Below are 27,525 nucleotides of genomic sequence, written 5' to 3' on the forward strand. Positions count from 1 at the left end.
AATTTGTACGCTGGTGTCTGGTTGGTACCAAAAGATTCTGTAATCAATGTACTATTAAAATGTATAATCGATGAATTTTTGGCTCGTCTTAAAATATTGGAAATCGATACTTTTTTGACGCGGACCCTGTGCGACGCATCCTTATTTTATGTTTATCGTATTAAAAAATTTGTACGCTGTTGTCTGCTTGGTACCAAAAGATTCTGTAATAAATGTACTATTAAAATGTATAATCGATGAATTTTTGGCTCGTCTTAAAATATTGGAAATCGATACTTTTTACCGCTGACCCTGTGCGACGCAACCTTATTTTAAGTATATCAAGTTAAAAAATTTGTACGCTGGTGTCTGTTTGGTACCAAATGATTCTGTAATCAATGTACTATTAAAATGTATAATCGATGAATTTTTGGCTCGTCTTAAAATATTAGAAATCGATACTTTTTTACCGCTGACCCTATGCAACGCAACATTATTTTATGTATATCAAGTTAAAAAATTTGTACGCTGTTGTCTGGTTGGTACCAAAAGATTCTGTAATCAATGTACTATTAAAATGTATAATCGATGAATTTTTGGCTCGTCTTAAAATATTGAAAATCGATACTTTTTTGACGCGGACCCTGTGCGACGCATACTTAATTTATGTTTATCGTATTAAAAAATTTGTACGCTGGTGTCTGTTTGGTACCAAATGATTCTGTAATCAATGTACTATTAAAATGTATAATCGATGAATTTTTGGCTCGTCTTAAAATATTAGAAATTGATACTTTTTTGACGCGGACCCTGTGCAACGCATCTTCATTTTATGTATAGCAAATGAAAAAGTTTGTACGCTGTTGTCTGCTTGGTACCAAATGATTCTGTAATAAATGTACTATTAAAATGTATAATCGATGAATTTTTGGCTCGTCTTAAAATATTAGAAATTAATACGTTTTTACCGCTGACCCTATGCGACGCAACATTATTTTATGTTTATCGTATTAAAAAATATGTACGCTGATGTCTGCATGGTACCAAAAGATTCTGTAATCAATGTACTATTAAAATGTATAATCGATGAATTTTTGGCTCGTCTTAAAATATTGGAAATCGATACTTTTTACCGCTGACCCTATGCGACGAAACATTATTTTAAGTATATCAAGTTAAAAAATTTGTACGCTGGTGTCTGTTTGGTACCAAATGATTCTGTAATCAATGTACTATTAAAATGTATAATCGATGAATTTTTGGCTCGTCTTAAAATATTAGAAATTGATACTTTTTTACCGCTGACCCTATGCGACGCAACATTATTTTATGTATATCAAGTTAAAAAATTTGTACGCTGGTGTCTGTTTGGTACCAGAAGATTCTGTAATCAATGTACTATTAAAATGTATAATCGATGAATTTTTGGCTCGTCTTAAAATATTAGAAATCGATACTTTTTTGACGCGGACCCTGTGCGACGCATCCTTATTTTATGTTTATCGTATTAAAAAATTTGTACGCTGTTGTCTGCTTGGTACCAAAAGATTCTGTAATAAATGTACTATTAAAATGTATAATCGATGAATTTTTGGCTCGTCTTAAAATATTGGAAATCGATACTTTTTACCGCTGACACTATGCGACGCAACCTTATTTTAAGTATATCAAGTTAAAAAATTTGTACGCTGGTGTCTGTTTGGTATCAAATGATTCTGTAATCAATGTACTATTAAAATGTATAATCGATGAATTTTTGGCTCGTCTTAAAATATTAGAAATCGATACTTTTTTACCGCTGACCCTATGCGACGCAACATTATTTTATGTATATCAAGTTAAAAAATTTGTACGCTGTTGTCTGGTTGGTACCAAAAGATTCTGTAATCAATGTACTATTAAAATGTATAATCGATGAATTTTTGGCTCGTCTTAAAATATTGGAAATCGATACTTTTTTGACGCGGACCCTTTGCGACGCATCCTTATTTTGTTTATCGTATTAAAAAATTTGTACGCTGTTGTCTGCTTGGTACCAAAAGATTCTGTAATAAATGTACTATTAAAATGTATAATCGATGAATTTTTGGCTCGTCTTAAAATATTAGAAATCGATTCTTTTTTGACGCGGACCCTGTGCGACGCATCCTTATTTTATGTTTATCGTATTAAAAAATTTGTACGCTGTTGTCTGCTTGATACCAAAAGATTATGTAATAAATGCACTATTAAAATGTATAATCGATGAATTTTTGGCTCGTCTTAAAATATTGGAAATCGATACTTTTTACCGCTGACCCTATGCGACGAAACATTATTTTAAGTATATCAAGTTAAAAAATTTGTACGCTGGTGTCTGTTTGGTACCAAATGATTCTGTAATCAATGTACTATTAAAATGTATAATCGATGAATTTTTGGCTCGTCTTAAAATATTAGAAATCGATACTTTTTTACCGCTGACCCTATGCGACGCAACATTATTTTATGTATATCAAGTTAAAAAATTTGTACGCTGGTGTCTGTTTGGTACCAGAAGATTCTGTAATCAATGTACTATTAAAATGTATAATCGATGAATTTTTGGCTCGTCTTAAAATATTAGAAATCGATACTTTTTTGACGCGGACCCTGTGCGACGCATCCTTATTTTATGTTTATCGTATTAAAAAATTTGTACGCTGTTGTCTGCTTGGTACCAAAAGATTCTGTAATAAATGTACTATTAAAATGTATAATCGATGAATTTTTGGCTCGTCTTAAAATATTGGAAATCGATACTTTTTACCGCTGACACTATGCGACGCAACCTTATTTTAAGTATATCAAGTTAAAAAATTTGTACGCTGGTGTCTGTTTGGTATCAAATGATTCTGTAATCAATGTACTATTAAAATGTATAATCGATGAATTTTTGGCTCGTCTTAAAATATTAGAAATCGATACTTTTTTACCGCTGACCCTATGCGACGCAACATTATTTTATGTATATCAAGTTAAAAAATTTGTACGCTGTTGTCTGGTTGGTACCAAAAGATTCTGTAATCAATGTACTATTAAAATGTATAATCGATGAATTTTTGGCTCGTCTTAAAATATTGGAAATCGATACTTTTTTGACGCGGACCCTGTGCGACGCATCCTTATTTTGTTTATCGTATTAAAAAATTTGTACGCTGTTGTCTGCTTGGTACCAAAAGATTCTGTAATAAATGTACTATTAAAATGTATAATCGATGAATTTTTGGCTCGTCTTAAAATATTAGAAATCGATTCTTTTTTGACGCGGACCCTGTGCGACGCATCCTTATTTTATGTTTATCGTATTAAAAAATTTGTACGCTGTTGTCTGCTTGGTACCAAAAGATTATGTAATAAATGCACTATTAAAATGTATAATCGATGAATTTTTGGCTCGTCTTAAAATATTGGAAATCGATACTTTTTACCGCTGACCCTGTGCGAAGCACACTTATTTTATGTTTATCGTATTAAAAAATTTGTACGCTGGTGTCTGCATGGTACCAAAAGATTCTGTAATCAATGTACTATTAAAATGTATAATCGATTAATTTTTGGCTCGTCTTAAAATATTAGAAATCGATACTTTTTTGACGCGGACCCTATGCGACGCAACATTATTTTATGTATATCAAGTTAAAAAATTTGTACGCTGGTGTCTGTTTGGTACCAGAAGATTCTGTAATCAACGTACTATTAAAGTGTATAATCGATGAATTTTTGGCTCGTCTTAAAATATTAGAAATCGATACATTTTTACCGCTGACCCTATGCGACGCAACATTATTTTATGTATATCAAGTTAAAAAATTTGTACGCTGGTGTCTGTTTGGTACCAGAAGATTCTGTAATCAATGTACTATTAAAATGTATAATCGATGAATTTTTGGCTCGTCTTAAAATATTAGAAATCGATACTTTTTTGACGCGGACCCTGTGCGACGCATCCTTATTTTATGTTTATCGTATTAAAAAATTTGTACGCTGTTGTCTGCTTGGTACCAAAAGATTCTGTAATAAATGTACTATTAAAATGTATAATCGATGAATTTTTGGCTCATCTTAAAATATTGGAAATCGATACTTTTTACCGCTGACACTATGCGACGCAACCTTATTTTAAGTATATCAAGTTAAAAAATTTGTACGCTGGTGTCTGTTTGGTATCAAATGATTCTGTAATCAATGTACTATTAAAATGTATAATCGATGAATTTTTGGCTCGTCTTAAAATATTAGAAATCGATACTTTTTTACCGCTGACCCTATGCGACGCAACATTATTTTATGTATATCAAGTTAAAAAATTTGTACGCTGTTGTCTGGTTGGTACCAAAAGATTCTGTAATCAATGTACTATTAAAATGTATAATCGATGAATTTTTGGCTCGTCTTAAAATATTGGAAATCGATACTTTTTTGACGCGGACCCTGTGCGACGCATCCTTATTTTGTTTATCGTATTAAAAAATTTGTACGCTGTTGTCTGCTTGGTACCAAAAGATTCTGTAATAAATGTACTATTAAAATGTATAATCGATGAATTTTTGGCTCGTCTTAAAATATTAGAAATCGATTCTTTTTTGACGCGGACCCTGTGCGACGCATCCTTATTTTATGTTTATCGTATTAAAAAATTTGTACGCTGTTGTCTGCTTGGTACCAAAAGATTATGTAATAAATGCACTATTAAAATGTATAATCGATGAATTTTTGGCTCGTCTTAAAATATTGGAAATCGATACTTTTTACCGCTGACCCTGTGCGAAGCACACTTATTTTATGTTTATCGTATTAAAAAATTTGTACGCTGGTGTCTGCATGGTACCAAAAGATTCTGTAATCAATGTACTATTAAAATGTATGATCGATGAATTTTTGGCTCGTCTTAAAATATTAGAAATCGATACTTTTTTGACGCGGACCCTATGCGACGCAACATTATTTTATGTATATCAAGTTAAAAAATTTGTACGCTGGTGTCTGTTTGGTACCAGAAGATTCTGTAATCAACGTACTATTAAAATGTATAATCGATGAATTTTTGGCTCGTCTTAAAATATTAGAAATCGATACATTTTTACCGCTGACCCTATGCGACGCAACATTATTTTATGTATATCAAGTTAAAAAATTTGTACGCTGGTGTCTGTTTGGTACCAGAAGATTCTGTAATCAACGTACTATTAAAATGTATAATCGATGAATTTTTGGCTCGTCTTAAAATATTAGAAATCGATACTTTTTTACCGCTGACCCTATGCGACGCAACATTATTTTATGTATATCAAGTTAAAAAATTTGTACGCTGGTGTCTGTTTGGTACCAGAAGATTCTGTAATCAACGTACTATTAAAATGTATAATCGATGAATTTTTGGCTCGTCTTAAAATATTAGAAATCGATACTTTTTTACCGCTGACCCTATGCGACGCAACATTATTTTATGTATATCAAGTTAAAAAATTTGTACGCTGGTGTCTGTTTGGTACCAGAAGATTCTGTAATCAATGTACTATTAAAATGTATAATCGATGAATTTTTGGCTCGTCTTAAAATATTAGAAATCGATACTTTTTTGACGCGGACCATGTGCGACGCATCCTTATTTTATGTTTATCGTATTAAAAAATTTGTACGCTGTTGTCTGCTTGGTACCAAAAGATTCTGTAATAAATGTACTATTAAAATGTATAATCGATGAATTTTTGGCTCGTCTTAAAATATTGGAAATCGATACTTTTTACCGCTGACACTATGCGACGCAACCTTATTTTAAGTATATCAAGTTAAAAAATTTGTACGCTGGTGTCTGTTTGGTATCAAATGATTCTGTAATCAATGTACTATTAAAATGTATAATCGATGAATTTTTGGCTCGTCTTAAAATATTAGAAATCGATACTTTTTTACCGCTGACCCTATGCGACGCAACATTATTTTATGTATATCAAGTTAAAAAATTTGTACGCTGTTGTCTGGTTGGTACCAAAAGATTCTGTAATCAATGTACTATTAAAATGTATAATCGATGAATTTTTGGCTCGTCTTAAAATATTGGAAATCGATACTTTTTTGACGCGGACCCTGTGCGACGCATCCTTATTTTGTTTATCGTATTAAAAAATTTGTACGCTGTTGTCTGCTTGGTACCAAAAGATTCTGTAATAAATGTACTATTAAAATGTATAATCGATGAATTTTTGGCTCGTCTTAAAATATTAGAAATCGATTCTTTTTTGACGCGGACCCTGTGCGACGCATCCTTATTTTATGTTTATCGTATTAAAAAATTTGTACGCTGTTGTCTGCTTGGTACCAAAAGATTATGTAATAAATGCACTATTAAAATGTATAATCGATGAATTTTTGGCTCGTCTTAAAATATTAGAAATCGATACATTTTTACCGCTGACCCTATGCGACGCAACATTATTTTATGTATATCAAGTTAAAAAATTTGTACGCTGGTGCCTGTTTGGTACCAGGAGATTCTGTAATCAATGTACTATTAAAATGTATAATCGATGAATTTTTGGCTCGTCTTTAAATATTAGAAAACGATACTTTTTTACCGCTGACACTATGCGACGCAACCTTATTTTAAGTATATCAAGTTAAAAAATTTGTACGCTGGTGTCTGTTTGGTATCAAATGATTCTGTAATCAATGTACTATTAAAATGTATAATCGATGAATTTTTGGCTCGTCTTAAAATATTAGAAATCGATACTTTTTTACCGCTGACCCTATGCGACGCAACATTATTTTATGTATATCAAGTTAAAAAATTTGTACGCTGTTGTCTGGTTGGTACCAAAAGATTCTGTAATCAATGTACTATTAAAATGTATAATCGATGAATTTTTGGCTCGTCTTAAAATATTGGAAATCGATACTTTTTTGACGCGGACCCTGTGCGACGCATCCTTATTTTGTTTATCGTATTAAAAAATTTGTACGCTGTTGTCTGCTTGGTACCAAAAGATTCTGTAATAAATGTACTATTAAAATGTATAATCGATGAATTTTTGGCTCGTCTTAAAATATTAGAAATCGATTCTTTTTTGACGCGGACCCTGTGCGACGCATCCTTATTTTATGTTTATCGTATTAAAAAATTTGTACGCTGTTGTCTGCTTGGTACCAAAAGATTATGTAATAAATGCACTATTAAAATGTATAATCGATGAATTTTTGGCTCGTCTTAAAATATTGGAAATCGATACTTTTTACCGCTGACCCTGTGCGAAGCACACTTATTTTATGTTTATCGTATTAAAAAATTTGTACGCTGGTGTCTGCATGGTACCAAAAGATTCTGTAATCAATGTACTATTAAAATGTATAATCGATGAATTTTTGGCTCGTCTTAAAATATTAGAAATCGATACTTTTTTGACGCGGACCCTATGCGACGCAACATTATTTTATGTATATCAAGTTAAAAAATTTGTACGCTGGTGTCTGTTTGGTACCAGAAGATTCTGTAATCAACGTACTATTAAAATGTATAATCGATGAATTTTTGGCTCGTCTTAAAATATTAGAAATCGATACATTTTTACCGCTGACCCTATGCGACGCAACATTATTTTATGTATATCAAGTTAAAAAATTTGTACGCTGGTGTCTGTTTGGTACCAGAAGATTCTGTAATCAACGTACTATTAAAATGTATAATCGATGAATTTTTGGCTCGTCTTAAAATATTAGAAATCGATACTTTTTTACCGCTGACCCTATGCGACGCAACATTATTTTATGTATATCAAGTTAAAAAATTTGTACGCTGGTGTCTGTTTGGTACCAGAAGATTCTGTAATCAACGTACTATTAAAATGTATAATCGATGAATTTTTGGCTCGTCTTAAAATATTAGAAATCGATACTTTTTTACCGCTGACCCTATGCGACGCAACATTATTTTATGTATATCAAGTTAAAAAATTTGTACGCTGGTGTCTGTTTGGTACCAGAAGATTCTGTAATCAATGTACTATTAAAATGTATAATCGATGAATTTTTGGCTCGTCTTAAAATATTAGAAATCGATACTTTTTTGACGCGGACCCTGTGCGACGCATCCTTATTTTATGTTTATCGTATTAAAAAATTTGTACGCTGTTGTCTGCTTGGTACCAAAAGATTCTGTAATAAATGTACTATTAAAATGTATAATCGATGAATTTTTGGCTCGTCTTAAAATATTGGAAATCGATACTTTTTACCGCTGACACTATGCGACGCAACCTTATTTTAAGTATATCAAGTTAAAAAATTTGTACGCTGGTGTCTGTTTGGTATCAAATGATTCTGTAATCAATGTACTATTAAAATGTATAATCGATGAATTTTTGGCTCGTCTTAAAATATTAGAAATCGATACTTTTTTACCGCTGACCCTATGCGACGCAACATTATTTTATGTATATCAAGTTAAAAAATTTGTACGCTGTTGTCTGGTTGGTACCAAAAGATTTTGTAATCAATGTACTATTAAAATGTATAATCGATGAATTTTTGGCTCGTCTTAAAATATTGGAAATCGATACTTTTTTGACGCGGACCCTGTGCGACGCATCCTTATTTTGTTTATCGTATTAAAAAATTTGTACGCTGTTGTCTGCTTGGTACCAAAAGATTCTGTAATAAATGTACTATTAAAATGTATAATCGATGAATTTTTGGCTCGTCTTAAAATATTAGAAATCGATTCTTTTTTGACGCGGACCCTGTGCGACGCATCCTTATTTTATGTTTATCGTATTAAAAAATTTGTACGCTGTTGTCTGCTTGGTACCAAAAGATTATGTAATAAATGCACTATTAAAATGTATAATCGATGAATTTTTGGCTCGTCTTAAAATATTGGAAATCGATACTTTTTACCGCTGACCCTGTGCGAAGCACACTTATTTTATGTTTATCGTATTAAAAAATTTGTACGCTGGTGTCTGCATGGTACCAAAAGATTCTGTAATCAATGTACTATTAAAATGTATAATCGATGAATTTTTGGCTCGTCTTAAAATATTAGAAATCGATACTTTTTTGACGCGGACCCTATGCGACGCAACATTATTTTATGTATATCAAGTTAAAAAATTTGTACGCTGGTGTCTGTTTGGTACCAGAAGATTCTGTAATCAACGTACTATTAAAATGTATAATCGATGAATTTTTGGCTCGTCTTAAAATATTAGAAATCGATACATTTTTACCGCTGACCCTATGCGACGCAACATTATTTTATGTATATCAAGTTAAAAAATTTGTACGCTGGTGCCTGTTTGGTACCAGGAGATTCTGTAATCAATGTACTATTAAAATGTATAATCGATGAATTTTTGGCTCGTCTTTAAATATTAGAAAACGATACTTTTTTACCGCTGACCCCATGCGAAAGTAGCTAATTTCTATGAAAAAATATTAATAAATACTTTCGTCTATAAAATCATATCTCGACGTTATGATTCACAAAAGATTCTTATAGATAATTCTATTTTGTTCGCACTTCTGTGCGAATGCATAAATATTCATTACTTAAATCTTTAACAGAAAACCAAAAAAATAGAATTTTTTACAAGAATCTTTCGATCAAAATATCTGCATTTCTATTAGATTCGTTCGTCTGTACATACACACACATCCATCGCGCTGCACGTTTCGCGCGAAACTGACCGCAAGACTCTGTGCAGCGGTATCGCCAAACACAGCCTATACGTCTACCACGCTGCGCGCCTCGCGCGAGACTGACGATCAGTCTCGCAATCACAATGTCTCGAGAATCAGTCTCGCGCGAGATGCGCAGCGTGGAGGATGTGTAGGGTGTCGGGTGCGCTTGGCGATACCGCTGCTCAGAGTCTTGCGGTCAGTCTCGCGCGAGACTGCAGTGTGTTGGATGTGTGTGTACAGACGCATGAATCTGATAGAAGCATAGATATTTTGTTCGAAAGATTCTTGTATATAATTCTATTTTTTTGGTTTTCTGTTAAAGATTTAAGTAATGAATATTTATGCATTGCATAATTAATTCACATATTTTTATGCATGCAATCAATACATAAAGAAGTATATATTAATTAATTATGCAATGCATAAAAATTCAGTATTTAAATCTAAAACAAGTGCGAACAAAAAAAATAGAATTTTCTGTAAGACTGTTTTGATAATCGAGATAATCACAACGTCGAGACTGATTACGATTTTATGGACGAGAAGATTTATTAATATTTTTTTTATAGAAATTAGCTACTTTAAACTCGGTTATTATTTTTGACAGTTATCAGCTGATTTCTGTCAAAAAGTATTAATCGAGGATAAAGTATTATCAACATTACTACTTTAATTTTTATAACGTATTATTACTCTGAAATTTAATTAGCAAATGAATGCTTTAGTAATATTTTTTGACAGAAATCAGCTGATTTAAGCGCCAATTTGTTAATTAAGTTTTTAAATAATATATTTTAAAAATTAAAATAATTTGTTTAAAATAATATGTTATGGTATTTTAAACTCGATTAATATTTTTTGACAGTTATCAGTTGATTCTGTCAAAAAAATATTATTATTTTAATAATTATTTTTTAAAATATGAAATCAAAGAATGGCGCGCGCGTAGCGCGCGCTTGTGTTGTTCTAGTATATATAAAAATCCAACTTTATAGATAATTTAACAAACGCTAAATTTAGCGATCTTTAATTTAGTTCCATTCTTTAATTCCATTGAATCAATAATCATGACATTTCAATAACGAAATTCAGCAATCACCAGAATAAATGGAGTAATTTAAACTTTTAATTTAAACTTTGTTAATAATAATTCTGTAATTAAAAAAATGTTACAATTGTTGCTAAATCAATTTCTTATAATTGCTAAACGCATTAAAAAAAATTTAGTCGTCTTTATTATTTTTTTATATATTAATTTTTAAGTATTATAATATATTTTGTATAAATTATAATGTAATGAGGGCCGGATTTCTTTTTTATGCTAAGACTATTAGCCTCGTTCATTTAATTAGTCACAAGAAGAGAACAATACTAAAGTAACTATTATCGCAATCATAAAATGAATGGAAAAAAAAGAAACGGTCCATGCTGAAAAGATCAGCTTTCTTCATGTGGAATTTAGAATTGCTCAATCTTATAAATTACTAGTATTCGCAAGGAAATTGTGTGATAATCCTGTGAATTATGAGTTTCTATTCATAAACATTTATTACAAAAACTGACGAGATTCGCACTGACACTCGTAGCGGCACCTGCGAGAAGAGACGAACGCAAGATTATTCTTTACAGTTATAGTGAGATCAGGTGAGAGAAGAGGAGGTGAGAAATTCGAGCATGTGGTGGGGAATAAGATGCCGCTGAGAGAGGAAAGAGCGGTGCCACCTCGTGGTGACGACGACTTCTTTCTTGTTCATCTCCTTGCTCGAGAGGAGACTTCCTTTTGCATATCTCGAGAGAGAGAACGGCGAATGCAGATGCATGTTTAAACAAAAAGAACTCTATCTGCTGTGCACGCTTTCTAAGTCGCGTTTACTTTTCAAGAGAATGTTCGTCGCTAAATCAATAAAAAATAAGAATATTAATGCTAATTTATGCCGATAACTGTTCTATGTTTTGATAAGATCGTTCATAAGCAAAATTTATGAAAAAAGTAAAAGTGCGAAGAGATGATAAATTGAATCTTTCTGTTTATTTTCCTTTCAATTAATGCAAAAATTATATTAAGGAATATATCTGAATGCATTATTTAATTTTATTATATACTCTTGAATATCCCAAGAATTTTCATTTACAATATTTCAGCATCAATATTCAATATTCAGAAAGAGCCACAAAATTCCTCAATAAATAATTAAAGCATCTAAATATGTATCAGAACAATTTTTAAAAATTTCTTAAATTTTTCATATATTTATCATATAAAAGCAATTTAAAAATTTAAAGATCCCTGCCAGTAAAAACTTTTCATTAGCCGACATTCTTCCAAAAACTGGTGAACTGGAGCGTAGCGGAATAAGTCGCAGGATCTGACGGTGTCGGGAGTAGGGCAGCGCGAGGAAAGGCAAAAGGACGAGAGATTCGCGAAAAGTCTCTCCGATGGACAGAGTCGTATCCCTACTTCGACATCTCATCATCGTACAAGAAACAGGTGGGCTCTCGGCGATCTGCTCGAGAGCGACGAGAGAGTCCCGGTCTGCCGCTTCCTGCGCTCGCACCGGCCTCCTCTGAGAGAAAGAATCGTATACCCGCGCGAGTTCGTTGGCCGACCGTCACCCGCGCGCGCCCGTTTTCCCGATCGCTCTCGCGCGCTGATCGCAGTTCTCTGAAAGCTGAATTTTGGAAACCGGATTGAAAAAAAAAGGGTTCCTGGACCCGACCATCGCTATCGATTCGATCCCGCTTCGTCAATCGAAAAGGAGAAAACCTGGTGCACTCGCAGGTCGAGAAATCGACCCGCGTCACCCGGCCAGCCAGCCGGCAGGTGCTAACTCGCGCGTGACTCCGGTGTTAGCTTCGAGTCACAGTCGCACGACTGCTCGTGTTGACCGGACGTGTTCGCCGAGCAGACAAGAGTCAATGAAAAATAGCACTGTGTGTGGAAAATTTCCAGGATTTTCGACGACTCTTCTGCAGAGCAATTTTAAAATCTGGTATTGGAAGATATTCTATAATTTTTTCAAAGTGGAAGATTTTGGATGGAGTAGAAAATAGTCTTTAGACCAACTGCGTAAGATCCAGAAGATTCTGAGAATATTTTTCAAGTATGACTAGTGTGAAGTGACTGGAAAGATTTAACAAAGTTTTAGATATTCTTCGGAAGATCAGAAATCAACACACATAAATGTGCAAAAAAATCCAGTTGTTGGAATTCGGATCTGTTAATAAATCTGAAAATTTGCTTGAAATTCAAGGAGGAGACCAAAAGTGGTTTTAACAGTTTGAAAATTTCCGAAGGCTATTTTGGAAAGAATCTGAATCCAGAGGATTCATCTGCGAGGAAGATCGGCAATTTGAAAGATCGACACGAAGCGGAAGTACCGTTGTCTCTCCGATCTTTCTGGGGATTCGCGGATGAACGGCCTTGACGGCGCGAGCCTCGGCGAGTCTCGGTCTGGTCCGAACTAGGACAGCGGAGCGTGCGTTCTGATAAATGTACGAAAAGATCGAGCGAAATTTTCTTCTTCTTCTTCTTCTCCTCCTGGAGTAAACTTCCTCGAGCAACGAACGAGCGACCTGAGACTTTTGGTTTCCGGCATTATATACGCAGCAGCGGTGAAATCCGGTTTTGCATGGGTGTATACGTAAGTGAACCGTAATCCATAAGTACCGTAATGTCGTAAGCATTATTCCCTTCTCTCATGTTCATGAGAAGCAACGTTTAACATTAATATATTAAATTCTCTTCATGGTCCAATATTTTATAATTTCAAAAGAATGTGATACATATTATTTTACATCAGTATTAAAACAAATCAAGTTATGCAGAAAATACACGGAAATATTTTGCAGCTGTTTAAAGCTGCATTTTCTGATTATATACTTTTTTAGAGAATATATAATATTTTAGACTAGATACACATTTATGAAATTTGAAATAGACTAATTCAATCATCATAATTTAATAAATAATAATTATATTATTTTTAAAGTTCATAATTATCGATAAATTTTAAAATTTTAATTCGCAGAATTAACTTGAAGATCCATTTTAACGCTAACGTCGAATCTCTCGACGATGACTTGAAAGTTTGTTGTAAAATCGGTTCGCTGTAACGGAGAACTGCGGTTTCTATCGTACGATCCGGTTTTGCGTGCAATTCTAATAGCTGCTACTTTTCACTCGTAACGAGCGGCACGAACGTTCATGCGTATTATAAAAAATACACACTCAGGTGCAACAAATAATGTAATGAAATTAAATGTCGCAAAAAATCAACATTCAAAATAACAAGTAAAGGTCAGATTCTTCTCAATTATTTTAATCTAATCTTCCTAACAATTTAGAGATATTTATTCTCTCGCACAAATTTAGTGATATTTCTAACATATGTTTAGTTTCAATTTTTGCTAAAATAATATATAACATATATAATTATTATATACGTGCGAATTTGATTTAAATCAAAGTATCAGGTGTGGCCAAGTTTATCACATATTTAACACAAAATGTGTGATGAACGTATACAAGATATATCTTATATAGAATATAGAATACACATACTTCATATACAAGATATATGAGCATCACGCACTTTCGCCAAATTTTAGATCGTTTGTCAAATTTGAAATCAATTTTTGGTGAAAGTTTGACCGCTCGCAGACTTTTTTTGCTCGATCAAAAATATTTTTGTAACGTAGACATTTCATTCACTTTTGCAGTTATGTTCGACCGATTGGCACCGTGTCATTCGTCTGTCGTGAGTGAAAAGGAATATCGCAGCAATATCGCGAATCGTAGCGTAAAGAGTCGTGCGACCTTGCGCGGGTCAGTTCCATACCAAGATCTTTCTTCGCGTGTCGCCTTGAACGTCAAACGCTTGCAAACGTCAAACGTTTACGTCTATGAAGATAAGAGAGACGTTATGAGATGCAATTCACGACCGATAACGAAATTAATGCGCTCTTAAATCTTATCTTCGACAATAAAAAAATGTCGCAATATCTAATAGGAAATAAAAATATACGTCACGTGCGAAAGATATAATACGAGGGAATACTTACGGCTGTTTAAACTAATAATTTCAAAAAATGTATTAACAACAAGTCTAATTCGCGTCATTTATATTTTATATCAATCGTCAATTATTTTATTTTATTTTTATCCCTTTTATTTATCTTAAAAGAGCGACAATCGATTAATTAATCTATTACATTTTATTTCTATATTTAAAGATTTCTATATTTATTTTTTTGAATATTTTTAAGCGCTTGTGCGAGCAGGCTATTTTCAACAATTCATTTATTAATATTAATGGCAAACGTAATAAAAATTAAACTATAATAAATTAACTTATATGTATTATACTATTTTTAAACGAAATTATAAAGAAGATCATTTTTGTCTACTTTCTCAAGACCGATACATTTGATTTGGCACGTGTCTGAAATCATCGATCCGATAATAAAAATGTAATGATAGTTTTAGCTGCGGCTTTCTAACATTCGTCATTGCCTATACACGAACTCACCTACTTAATCGATGAATTACGGTAAATATATAAAATAGGATCTGCTACTTATAATTAGTCGGAAGCAAGAAAGGCGTGTCAAACATATTCGTAATTACGGTAATAAGCAATGAATCGACGATTAAAGCTGTACGTTAGAGGCAATTTGATCGACGTCAAGACGAGATCTTCGCGTGCGAACATGCGTCAATGTCAAGAATTCATTATCGTAATTGGTAGATACCTCAGTAATAAACAAAAAGTTTTAAATTTAAGGTTTTAAATCTCGAGAAAGTCGCAGATTTATTTCACTCGCACTCTAATTTCTACTCGCTTTAATTCGCTTTAATTCCATGTCACGTAGGAACGAATTTATCTGTTTTTTTTTCCCTTTTTTTGCTTTATCGTCCTTCACCTGGTTGGGCGAAAACCGTATCGTTGACGCGTAACGCAACGGGATACACGTCACGGGGGAAAGGATTCGCGTGGACAGACATTTTTTTCCGGGGTAGTGCCCATCACGGATCGGTGACATTCCGTTGTCACGATTATTTGTCACAATCTCCGTCACGATACATTTTTTCATACCTGTCTTCGTAAAGAGTCAAATGCTATCTTGTTTCACGCGACGCTCTGATCAAGAAGCCATAAGAATGCAACAGACTGTAAAATCACACTTGCATTTTCTCTCGTTAATTTAAAAAGGAAAGCAGAATAAAAAAATATATTTTTTTTTAGATAAGAAAAAGAAGAACTCAGATTTAAAAATAAATGCGTCTCTCTTGGATTTTAATATGCTACAAGACGCTTGGCGATCGGCGAAATAATAATTGTGAAATGTTGGTTGACCCGCATTTCGAGAGATATTTAAAGGCTGAGAGATCTCATAGTGCGAATTTCTCTTCTCGGCTGGCTCAGAAATTAGAATATATATACACGTAGTCATCTCTTTAAGTATCACTTTCCCGCTATGATCGACCGATGCGAAATTTGTCACTTTTATCGCAATATTATAGAGATGAATCTCCTCTTATATACGCGCTCTTCTTTCCTTTCCTTCTTTCGTCACGCGACCTAATTACGCCATGGATTAAACATATAAATTTACATAACAACATAAGTACGACGTACAAGTCTGCGATTTTAAAATGATTGAGCTTAAATTGATACACTCTATAATTATTTATATATAATTATTCATCTCCTTTTGTCCTGTTTAACATCTTTAAATGATATATTAATATATTATATCTCTTAAGTTTTATAAATATGCGTGTTTAATTCTAGATAGATAATATATTATAAATCTGTAATAAATATTAATTAAATAATAAAGATATTAACGTAACAGTTGTGCTAAATAGATAAATATAATGCGTATTATTTTTATCAATGTTATATTTAATTTTTAATTTTTCGAGATTAATAATAAATTATTATTTTATTCGCCTCTCACAAAAATGCTCCACAATATATTGTAGACAGATTACCCTTCGGAAATACTTCGTCAGTTTAATCGACCGCGCGAGTGCAAAATCTCGCGCTATATCGACACGCAGTTTCACTTTGATGAAACAAGAGCGACTGGGAAACGGCGGTGCACAATTTCCACGTACACGGAATTGCGCGAAAAAGAAGTTACGAGCCCAGTGGCTTACCGTATAATCTAATTAACGCGCCAGTGGTCTAACGCGAAACGCTATAAATCCGGCTTTCCGACTGGAAACATGCGAGAGTAAAATTTTCCCGCCATGATCCCATAAAAGCGTGCGACACGTCGTGTTCTGGATCATACAGGTCTAGCTTGTTCCCGTTTTCTGCTGATCGGAACGATCGATAAGAAAAGATGTCGACGTTCGCTACTGTTTCGCGCAAATTATTAAGTCCGGTTCTGCGTCGCTTTTATTTTTTTTTTTTTTTCTTGTGCGTTAAAGCCAATGTGGAATAAAGTATTTCATCGATGTTACGCGAAACTGCCGATTATAATTATCGCTTTCCTTTTACAACCTTACTAATCATCGTATCGCTTCGACTAAATTACATCGTTGAACATTAATGTTCATTTGAGTTTATTTAGTGAAATCGAGAATCGATAGCAGAGATACATATGTTTCTTGATAAGTCCACAGAAATTAATATGTAAAAAAATATTTGATTATTAAGTCACTTCCTATTATTAAAAAAAAAATAGAAGTATAGAAAATCAAAATTAATAATAAATATATAAATTAGATGTATAAAAATAATAAAAAATTATTAGAGAGAGAGGTAAAGCATTAATTTTTTTTCTATTTCTTTCAGACTATTTTATTAGCTAATTCCACATAATTGTTCGGTGAAAAAGGATATAAATATCCTTTTCCTGACCTCGCATAAAAATTGCATAGGAGTATTAATCACATCCTGCATATGCTTCTACTTTCGCCTTATTACAAACCGCTTACATATGCAAGGTCTCCAAATAATTGCATCCTCTCGTAATAATAACAATGTTCCCGTGACGTTCGCCGAATCATCGAAGTTTTTCTTCTTCTCTCACAGTAAACTCTTCTGATAAATACGCGAACGAGGTCAGTCACAGACTTTTGCGCAACCATAGGTAATCTCTGTTAAGCAACAAAAATTATCGCGAATTCGACAAATGCTACTTCTCTCTCTAAATTAAAACATATTGAAGTACATCGAGGACATAAAAAAAGAGGTGAAGAAAAGATAGATAGTTCAGATATTGCTGTTAGTCGTGTAATAGAACTGATTGCGACGGATTTCACGAGCTAGGATCAAGATTATTTTCATTTTTAACAAATTTGTTGCGATTAAACACCAATGGATAATAATTCTAATTGTTTTCTGTTTGTCTCTCGACATGCAGCAGGAAACCGGCAAACCTCCTCCCCCTAATGTCACCCCGAAGATGGCCAGGGATCGTGCTGGGTCGGACCATTCGGGTCACATGAGCGACACCACTACGTGCAGCTGTGTCGCGAGTTCCATCGAAAAGGCAAGCATAAATATTTTATGCACTTAAATAATTCTGTTATAATTAAAAAAAGTGTATGAAAAATAGAATTTTTAAATTTATCTCGCCTTTGAAATTAATTATCATAGATACCACATCGGATATTTTTGTAATAAGAAATTTCTCTTCTAAAATTTTTCTTATCAAGACTTTAAGAGACAGAATTTTTTTCATGATATTGAAATTTAGAATTCTCTTTATTTTATTTATCTGGTGAAATTTATTATGAAATATATATATACACTCAACCGTGTATAATTAGTCCACAAAATTATCTCGTAAAGACAAAATTTTAAAGTTTAAATAAACGTGTCGCAGTGCTCGCTGCGCGGTTGCGGAATGTTCCAAGAGCCGTTCTTTCTGCATCCGCCGAGTTCCCGGCCGCGGGATGGCATTTACATAAATCCTATGAGCGCGTATATCGGCGAGCCGCCCAAGCCCAAGGACACGAGCGAGTCCTTCTACCTTCACAGCCCGCACGATCTCGTCTACACCAGGATCACGCGGCTGTTCGGCGACGCCGAGAAGCCGCGGAACGGCGTCGCGGCGGATCAGCGTCATGCTGCGGAGAGGAAAGACGATACTCTGACTGGTAAGTAGCACGTCCCAGATACTTCATCGCTACGTTATAATGCGCGATACACATGGTGTCCAGGAAGTATGTTCAGCGTTATCGAAAGTGAAAAAACATCACAGAGTAATGATTATTCGAATTTATTACTAATTATCGCGATTTTATATTTTATTATTAATTGTTTCTTGGATATAATCAAATGATGAGTGATTTGTTTTAACAGGATCTTAAGACTTTACTATTATAGTTATTTAAAATGTGAAATTCAAAGATATTTTTTGATAAAATGTTACGCGATTCGAATATGAAGAAGAATAAATTTCGTCGATCGAATTATTTAGAGATGAGACGAATTAAGACGGTAATTCTGGCGCACCCTGTGTGCTCTCTGCCGACTCTCGGCAAGTGTTCTGGCTCCAGGGCGACCTCAATTCGCATCCAATGTTCGGCATTGTCGATCTCTCTGTCTCTCTTTCTTTCTTTTTTTCCGACGATATATTTACAAAGTCTTGCATTCGATTAAACAAAGCTGAGATTATTTGCTTTCGTTGCATCAGCTTCGTATATAACAATATTGATTGATCGAATTTTTAAGAAGCTATAAGATCTTTCTCGTTGTTGCAAACGTTATTTTAAGATTCAAGTATTGCATAAATCCATTATTTACGGTACACCCCTTACGTACTATGAGAACTTAACTCGTAATTATCGTTCCCATCCATTTTACTTTGCGAGCGGTAAACTTGATCGCGAGTTTTTTACGAACGACATATGATTAATGTGCGCAAAATTTCGCGGGATTCGTCTCGGGAAAAGAGAGAAGAAGAGAAGATACTTGGATAATTGTCGGAGGAGCGAAAAAAGCTACACGCGTCGCGAACTACACGCGCGCTTCGCGAAACCGGGTTAAAGACTTGCGCGCGATTTACCGCGGATACCGTTAAACCGTTACAGTGCAGTGGCTCTTAATGAGTAAGAGTAATAAGAAGTGCGATCGAGACGGACCGATCGCGAGGCGTCGAAAGATGCTGCAAAAGTCGTCGATTAAAGAAATTGGATTTAATTTTTTATTATAAATTTTTTTAATTCGTTAAAATTATATTTTTTTATAAAATAATCGATCGATTGACGATTTCTTTTTTCGCATTGCAACTTTGCACGAAGCAGAATTCTCCGCGAAACTTTTCGAATACGATGTTTCGCATGAGAAGCGACAGCACGCCTCGTCGTTGCGTTTTCTCGTGTACGATACGTATATTCCGAGCGAGGCTTTGGCTTTCAGTGAAAGTGGACGTGCACATCAACAACAACGGATTCGTCGGCCGGCCGCATCCCAATAACGGACAGGCAGCCCGCTCCGAGCTCGCGAGAGAGCCCTCGGAGCACGCTTACGAGCAGATCTGCGTGAGGCAAGAGGAAACGGGTAGCGTGAGCTCGTCGTCGCGCAAAAAGCCGGCGGACAATGCCTCCGACAGCAGGTAACACAATTTAAGCGAATTGATGGCAAACGAAATAAAAAGTTTCATCTCAATATCTATAACCGCTTTTGTAAAATTGGGAAATTATTTTCTCAATTATATGAAACTAATTTTCTGGAAAAGAGAGAACTGGGCCATGTATTGTACAGAAACGTGGTACAGATAATATAAAAACCTATTTAGAAATAAAAGAAAAAAATATAAGATATAAATACATTATTAAATATTGTTGTATAAAAATTATTGACACAGCAAACATAGCTTGTTAACATAAGTACTATGTTATTAGCATTGTTCTCAATATCACGAATCGCGTGCTTGCAAGGAGAGAATTTAATGAGCGTAGCATAACAAAATTATATCGGCGACTACAAAGCCACGAAGGTAAACAATCTCGATGCATCAGCATCAAGAACGACACATAACAGTATTACGAAATCAAAATTGTGTATGTGTGGCTTTGTAGTCAGAAAGAGATGATCATTCGCGAACGCAAATAGAGAGCGGTGATATCGTTATTTTTCATACTCATTTCGCTTATTTTATCTCGCAGATAAGCGATCGAATGCGATTACAGGTAGATATTATATTTAATCTCCGGAGATCTCTCGTAATCGCGAACCCGCGAGAAACATTGATAAGATCGTTTCTGACATTTCAGTCGTTCCCGAAAAACCGACAGGCGATATAGTCGATCCAGCAGCGCCAGCGAATCCTCGAACATGAGCAGCGAGATCCACGGTTTGTCCTCTACAACGTCCACCCCGTCCTTGTCGCGACACAGCAGCAACGAGCGAATCGGCAAGCCGGGAATCAAAACGAACGCGGAAGCGTCTCATGGTACGTCAAAAATCGAAAGTAGCTGCAGGATGATCCAATTAGAAAGACGATGATGATGATAATTTTAAGAAACGAGTGAAACTTTCTTCGATCTTCAAATACGATCTAGAGAATACAAAGTGAAAGACGTGCGATTATGTGTCGTATTCGGAGAAAGTATATTGATAAATCGATATCGATATTAATTTTAAAATGAATGGGTACAAAAAAACACCCGGTAATTACAGCCAACATGATGGCCACCTTGTAGAGTCCTAAATCGGTCAAAGAAACGGACGATTGTGATTAATTAACGCTCTGTTCTGTCTCGGTTCACAGAGAGGAAGGACTTGTCCGGCGTGCAGGTGGAAAGTGAAAAGGAGATACGTGTGAGTGGCAACGGCGGACCTAGGTAAGTAGGGCGGATCGATACCGGATTGAGATTTAGCTTTAGGCCGCGCCATTAAGAGAAGGAGGAAAGATCGATCGAAAGTCGATCGAGTTTGCTCGCCACCATTTGGCGCGATTCGATGCACTTCGTTCCTTTTCGCCGTTGACTTTTGTTGCCCGCTTCGCCTTGAGAAAATGAGATACTCCGTGTTTTACAAGCATACAGAGAATGACCGCTTTCTTACCGCGTAACAGTTTGCGATCGTTAGTGCATCAGCAAAACGAAACAAACGTGAATAATCGCGATAACGACCCAAAGGGTTATCGAGCGAATGATTAATATCAACCCCATAAAAAAGCCCTCTCTCGAATAAAAAGAATTCCTATCGAAACAAAACAGAAAACACCCCTGTCATTTTCTTCTCTTTATCAGTTTAACAATTTTTCTTCATTTATTATCGCTGTTATTAAATACACGAATGTTATTCTAATTGTTCTTCTTATCTTTATTTTTTTTAATTGAAATTATCTAATCCTCTAATTTTTGGTTCCACCTGATTTTTATTATTACTACCTCTTATTAGACGCTACGTCGAAAGTTGTAATAATAATAATATTGATATTCTTCCATGTATAATATTTTTCGCAAACATCATATTAAAACCAAGAGATCTCTGTTTCTTAGTCTCTCGAAACCGCCGCCACCGCCGCCTCCACCGCCGCCGGACGACGACATGGTGGTCGTTCTGGTAAATGCAAAACCGAATATAGATGCAAACGCTGACAGGAAAGACGCGCGGGGAAGCGGCCAGGACGGAAGGAGCGAGTCTTCCGGTAAGAAATCGCATTTTGGTCTCTCCGCAATATCCTTTCGCTCCCTTGCATAAATGCCGCGTGAAAGTTGCAGCTTAATTTTAACGACGTGTTCACGTTTATAGCGTGATATCCGCGTGTGTTTATTGCGAAAAAAAAAACACATTCGAATCAAATGATCTGAAAGATCGATCTGCGATCAAAAGAAAACACGTTACTTCCGGGATATCTTTATAAAAACAGTTGTCGATTAATTATCGATAATATAAAAACTAATTTAAAAAGATTGGAGAATTTTTAAAATAATTTTACGGCAATTAAAAGCATGTATAAATTGCAGTTTTACTTTATTCGCAATAATCGCGAACGGATTCTCGATATTTAAGCGAAAAGAGAAGATTGTTCCTGTCGAAAGATCATCTCGAGAGATCACGTTACACATGAATAATTTTATTGCCAATCGCGACGTTTAACGACTACCGGTCATCGCGAAGGCTATCGTACTCAAATATTTCCTCGACAGATTTTAATTAATGAATCGATTCGCCTTAATGAGGCCGCCATTTGCAGAATAATATATTGTCGAGAATTTGTCGTCGATATTTAACATTTCCGGAAATTAAAAATCCTCGCTAATTAATTAATTTTTCTTAGAGTAGAGAAGATTGAAGATCTCCGAAGTCGTTTGTCGGGCTAGCAGGAAATAACGCGTGCTTATTATAAAATATTAGATTATAAAAAATTCATAATCCGCGTTACCGTATCCTTATCGCCGCGTCTTAATCGCTCGATGGTCGGCCGGCCGTGTTGACTCGCGCGAATTACGCTTACATTTTTCGGCGCATTCCTCCCGACGCGCTTCTCTGCATTCACGTGACGATCGTCGAAGGAGCAATTAACGAGAATCGACGATACGAACAAGCAGCGATTATACAGTTAGGTTGGAGCGAAAATTTATTCGTCCGATGTTTATCTGCGGGTCTAATTAGACCGGCTCGCGATTTGGCGCGAGGCGGGAAGGGGAGAAGGGAGGCCTCGTCCCGTCGATCTCGATTTGGGATCGCTGCGCCCCCGTACTTTGGCGATTAATTAAACTGTTAGAGGATCACGCTTAGCGCCGAGATAGTTGGCTCACTTACTAGACCATGGCACTCATCGGGCATATAATATACTTACCTAGATTTCACTTGCCCGCGTCGGTAGCGACCATCTCATCCAATGCTTAGAGGATATAACGAGGACCCACTCTCCCCCTCCCTTTTTGCCTACCTACCTATCTACCTCTTTTACCACTTACACCCTATCCTTCTTTCTCTATCTGTCTTCCGTCTGTCTCTCTTTCTCTAATACCACCGGTCTCGGAACAGCGACCAACAAGTCCGACGTATCATCCTCTGGCGAGCATCAGCAGCAGCCGGAAGTGCCGCCTCCCGCCAGTGCACCGGTGGATGCGGACGAAATTAAAGCGAGCCAGGTGTCCCACCTGGTAAACAGGCACATGGTATTGCCGTTCATACCGCCCAAGTTCGCCAACGCGGACTCCAACACCTTGCTGAAACCGTCCGAGTACCTCAAGAGTATCTGCAAGGTGACGTCCAAGAACAGTCTATCGAAAGCGAGGTCAGTGATCCTACCTGTCACATACAACGGTGTCTACTTCCGCTTATTTCGTAGTCTTTTGCTTCGAAAAACAACGAAGATTATATCTAATTGTTTGAGTAATTAAATATATTTTAAAATAAGATTTTGTATATTCAACATATAGTGTACTTTTATCTAATGTTTATGTAACATCATTTTATGTATGATTCGAACGAATAACGAAAAGCAACGATGGTATCATTCATTTTGTATATTTGCGCTGTTCTGAAAATGGTGATTTAAATTTTTGATTCAAGCGGTTTAAATGCTTCGTTCATCACATTCGCATAATTACTTAATCTCATTCGTATAATTATTTAATAATTATTTACTTTACAGAGTGTTATATGCGATCTAAGTATATAAATAAAAAAATAGCTCACATTAACAAAAATCTAACATTGTTATTTATTATTAACACTATATGATTTATCAATTCAATTTTCGTGTATTTAAAAACCAAAGTTTATTTTACGACTAATAGGTGCCATCAATTAAAGCTTTATCAATTACAACATAAAAACGTAAACAGTTTATGCGTTAGTGCTTGTTTAATTTTCTAATGATACATATAAAAAAAATGAGTTTAGCATAATTAATATCTTTTTTCTCGAGAAACTATTTTGTGCTTAAAATCAAAATAATATTTTTTTCGAAATCTATAAAATTAATATATCTAAAGTTTATCTATATATACAATAATATCATCACGAGTGAAATAAATTTAAATTCTGAAGCTCTTGAATTTATCTTATTCAAATGAAAACGGATTTATATCTTCGAACAGCGCTATTTTCAAATTTTCTGCTCGCGTGACGATGCAAAAATCGCGCTCGCAGGTCAGTGGACAACTTGGACATCCAAAGTCGGAATACGGAGCCGCGAGAGGAAGAGGAGGCAGACGAGGAAGAAGAAACGCGAAGGAGCAGCGAGGAGGTCAAGGGGTCTCCTACGGGTCCCCCGCCACCGCCGTTGTCTCCTTTGCAGCAGAGAACACAAAGTGCGAGTCAAGGCCCGAATACCGCCAGCAACGCTGGCAACGAGATCGAAAGCTCCAAGATTCCGCAACCCTTAGCCACGATCAGCATCCAGGACCTCACGAGTATCCAGCTACGACGGACCGGCACCAAGATGAACGCCACCAAGACATTCTCCGCTCCGCCACCGCGCAGCGTGTCTATGACTAACGGTAAGTTAGTCCACGCACGACACACATAACACATAATAACACACATGTACACATATAATTTAACGCCTTAACAACATGCGAGATTTCAACCTCGCGTACAAAGAGCTATATTCTATGTCATATTAACGACATTTATCTCGGTATATTTTGATTATCCTAGATACAATATGTATTTCCTATTTAAAGATAAAAATATTTTTACAATAATTTTGTGTGTAACATGTATGTAACAAATTCTCTTAAATTTCGCGAAATTTATAAAATTACTTTCTTGTAAAGATTCAAAAATGAACTCAAACAAGATATAGATAAATTGATCAATTAAATTTAAATATGTGTGAAATTGTCCATTTCAGTTTCGGAGCCATTCTTCGTGCAAAAAACGGATCTAATCGCCGAATTAAAGCGCACCAAGGATATACCAGGTATCAAAAAACTAAAGGTAGAAAGAGCACAAGTCGAGAAGACTCAGGAGCAGAATCTCATGTCGGAAATCAGCAAAGCGTTTAGCGTTACAAACTTCGTTGATCAAGTAAGCATTTTACTTTATATTCTTCTCAGGAAATATATATACATATATAAAATCATGTAAAAATATTGAAAAGTCTATTTTTCAAGATGTTTGTTTAATTTTTTGCGGAAAGGAGATAACTTTTTATAAATTTTTGCAAAATCCTATATTTTTGTAGATTCCGGAGAAGGACAGTTCGGGAAATATGATACCGATCTGGAAGCGACAAATGTTAGCCCGAAAGGCCGCTGAACGAGCGAAGAAGGAACTCGAGGAGCAAATAGTGCGAGAGAACGAAGAGAGGCGGCAGAAAGCGATTCCGCCATGGAAGCGACAGCTTCTCGCCAAGAAAGATAACGAGGAAAAGAGGTAAGAAGATTAATTAGATCTGTATGATCAACTAGTGTGATGTAGTTGTAGGTATATCATCGAGTCTCATTGATTAGATAAAGCTGGAATTAATTAAAATAGTTCACAGCGATACATTTTTAACTGCTCCCAACAAAATCACATTCGACGCTTTTCAGAAGAGATTTACTTCACGTTAGTTTATGGGATTTAGCTCTACCTGTTTTGAAAGTATATAGGGGGATTAAGTGCGCTCGAATTATCTCACAAGTATTACAATTGTCCCTCGTTGCAATTGACCTTAAGTACCTCTGCCTCGTGTTACATGCACAATTATGCAATATATGTGATATTATATGCGTAAATTAAAAGATTGGTCAGTTAAATATATTAAGCGATATATCTTTATCTATATGGAGAGATACGGCATTATTCGATGACATATCATTATATTCAAAACATCTTTTCAAGTTTCAAGCGCGAAACTAGAATATCAAGAATCTCTATGCTTCACAATATTTTTTATACGGTCTTTTTATATTTTATTTTTCTTTTGTTATGTTATTTATTGTATGATTTTATTTCAACAATTTTATTTTACTATTTCAATAATTTTTAATATACTAGTGTAAAAAATTTTCAAACGTCATGTTATTGGTTGCAGACTGAACCCGACACAAGCGTCCACGTCGACGTCGAAGTTGGAGGCCACAACGACGAACCCGAAGAGGGACGCTTCGCCGACGGCGGTATCTAAGAAGGAAGATAAATCTGAGGTCGACGAGAAACGGGATGATCCCGTCAAGGACGATTCCGACGACGGTCAAATTATACCTTGGCGAGCACAATTAAGGAAGACCAATAGCAAGCTCAATATTCTTGATTAATCATCGAGCGTTACGAACGTTTCCTCTGTTTTTTCTTTTTCAAAAGAAAATTCGCGTGATGTAAGTATCTCGCTAAAATTATTTGTTATTGAACGCGCGTGACTTGTATGTTATGAAATCTATCCGAAGTTAAAGGAACTTATGCAACAAATGCAAAATAAAAAATAAATGCAAGAGAGAGAGAGATATATATATAGATATATATATATATATATATATATATATATATATATATATATCTTTTGCTAGTTGAAATATAAACGAACATATAAGATAGTTCACGGAATTATACAAAACAGGAAGTATGTTTGATATTCTCTGCAAAGACTAGCACGTACTGATATATACTTTAAAAAGGAATTGAATGGATATTTTTATATACTCATAGTATCGTTGCAAAGACACGTCTTTGCAAATATTCTCATTCATAACTAATATTATAACTTTGAACACACATATCCTTTTTTATGGAAACTGCCGAAACATAGTAAAATTTAATGTATATTTCAAGATTGTAAGGTTCAGAGAAATCATTTTTAACAAGATAATTCGTTCATTTTCTTTAAATTTCTGGAAACAAGGCAATCTTTGAAAATATGTTTATTGAAGTATCATTTCCAAAATATATTGCGTAAACATTCGACAAAAATGTATCAAGAAAAAACGAAAAC

The 27,525-nt window shown here is 34.9% G+C and overlaps 1 protein-coding gene across 1 annotated transcript; it reads left to right on the plus strand.

Moving 5' to 3' along the window:
- Positions 1-11,995: 11,995 nt before the first annotated feature.
- On the plus strand, positions 11,996-27,525 carry F (espin protein forked). The gene is made up of 12 exons (XM_083051563.1): positions 11,996-13,319; positions 18,058-18,186; positions 18,523-18,796; positions 20,061-20,256; positions 20,918-21,096; positions 21,415-21,487; positions 22,151-22,299; positions 23,646-23,898; positions 24,759-25,108; positions 25,465-25,640; positions 25,798-25,988; positions 26,632-27,525. The coding sequence occupies exons 1-12, from the start codon at positions 13,308-13,310 to the stop codon at positions 26,852-26,854; spliced, it is 2,205 nt and encodes a 734-aa protein (XP_082907689.1). The 5' UTR covers positions 11,996-13,307; the 3' UTR covers positions 26,855-27,525.

This window comes from Prenolepis imparis, unplaced genomic scaffold (genome assembly GCF_030444845.1).
Source record: "Prenolepis imparis isolate NDT839.2.m4 unplaced genomic scaffold, iyPreImpa1.0 SCAF_12, whole genome shotgun sequence".
NCBI classification, from domain to species: domain Eukaryota; kingdom Metazoa; phylum Arthropoda; class Insecta; order Hymenoptera; family Formicidae; genus Prenolepis; species Prenolepis imparis.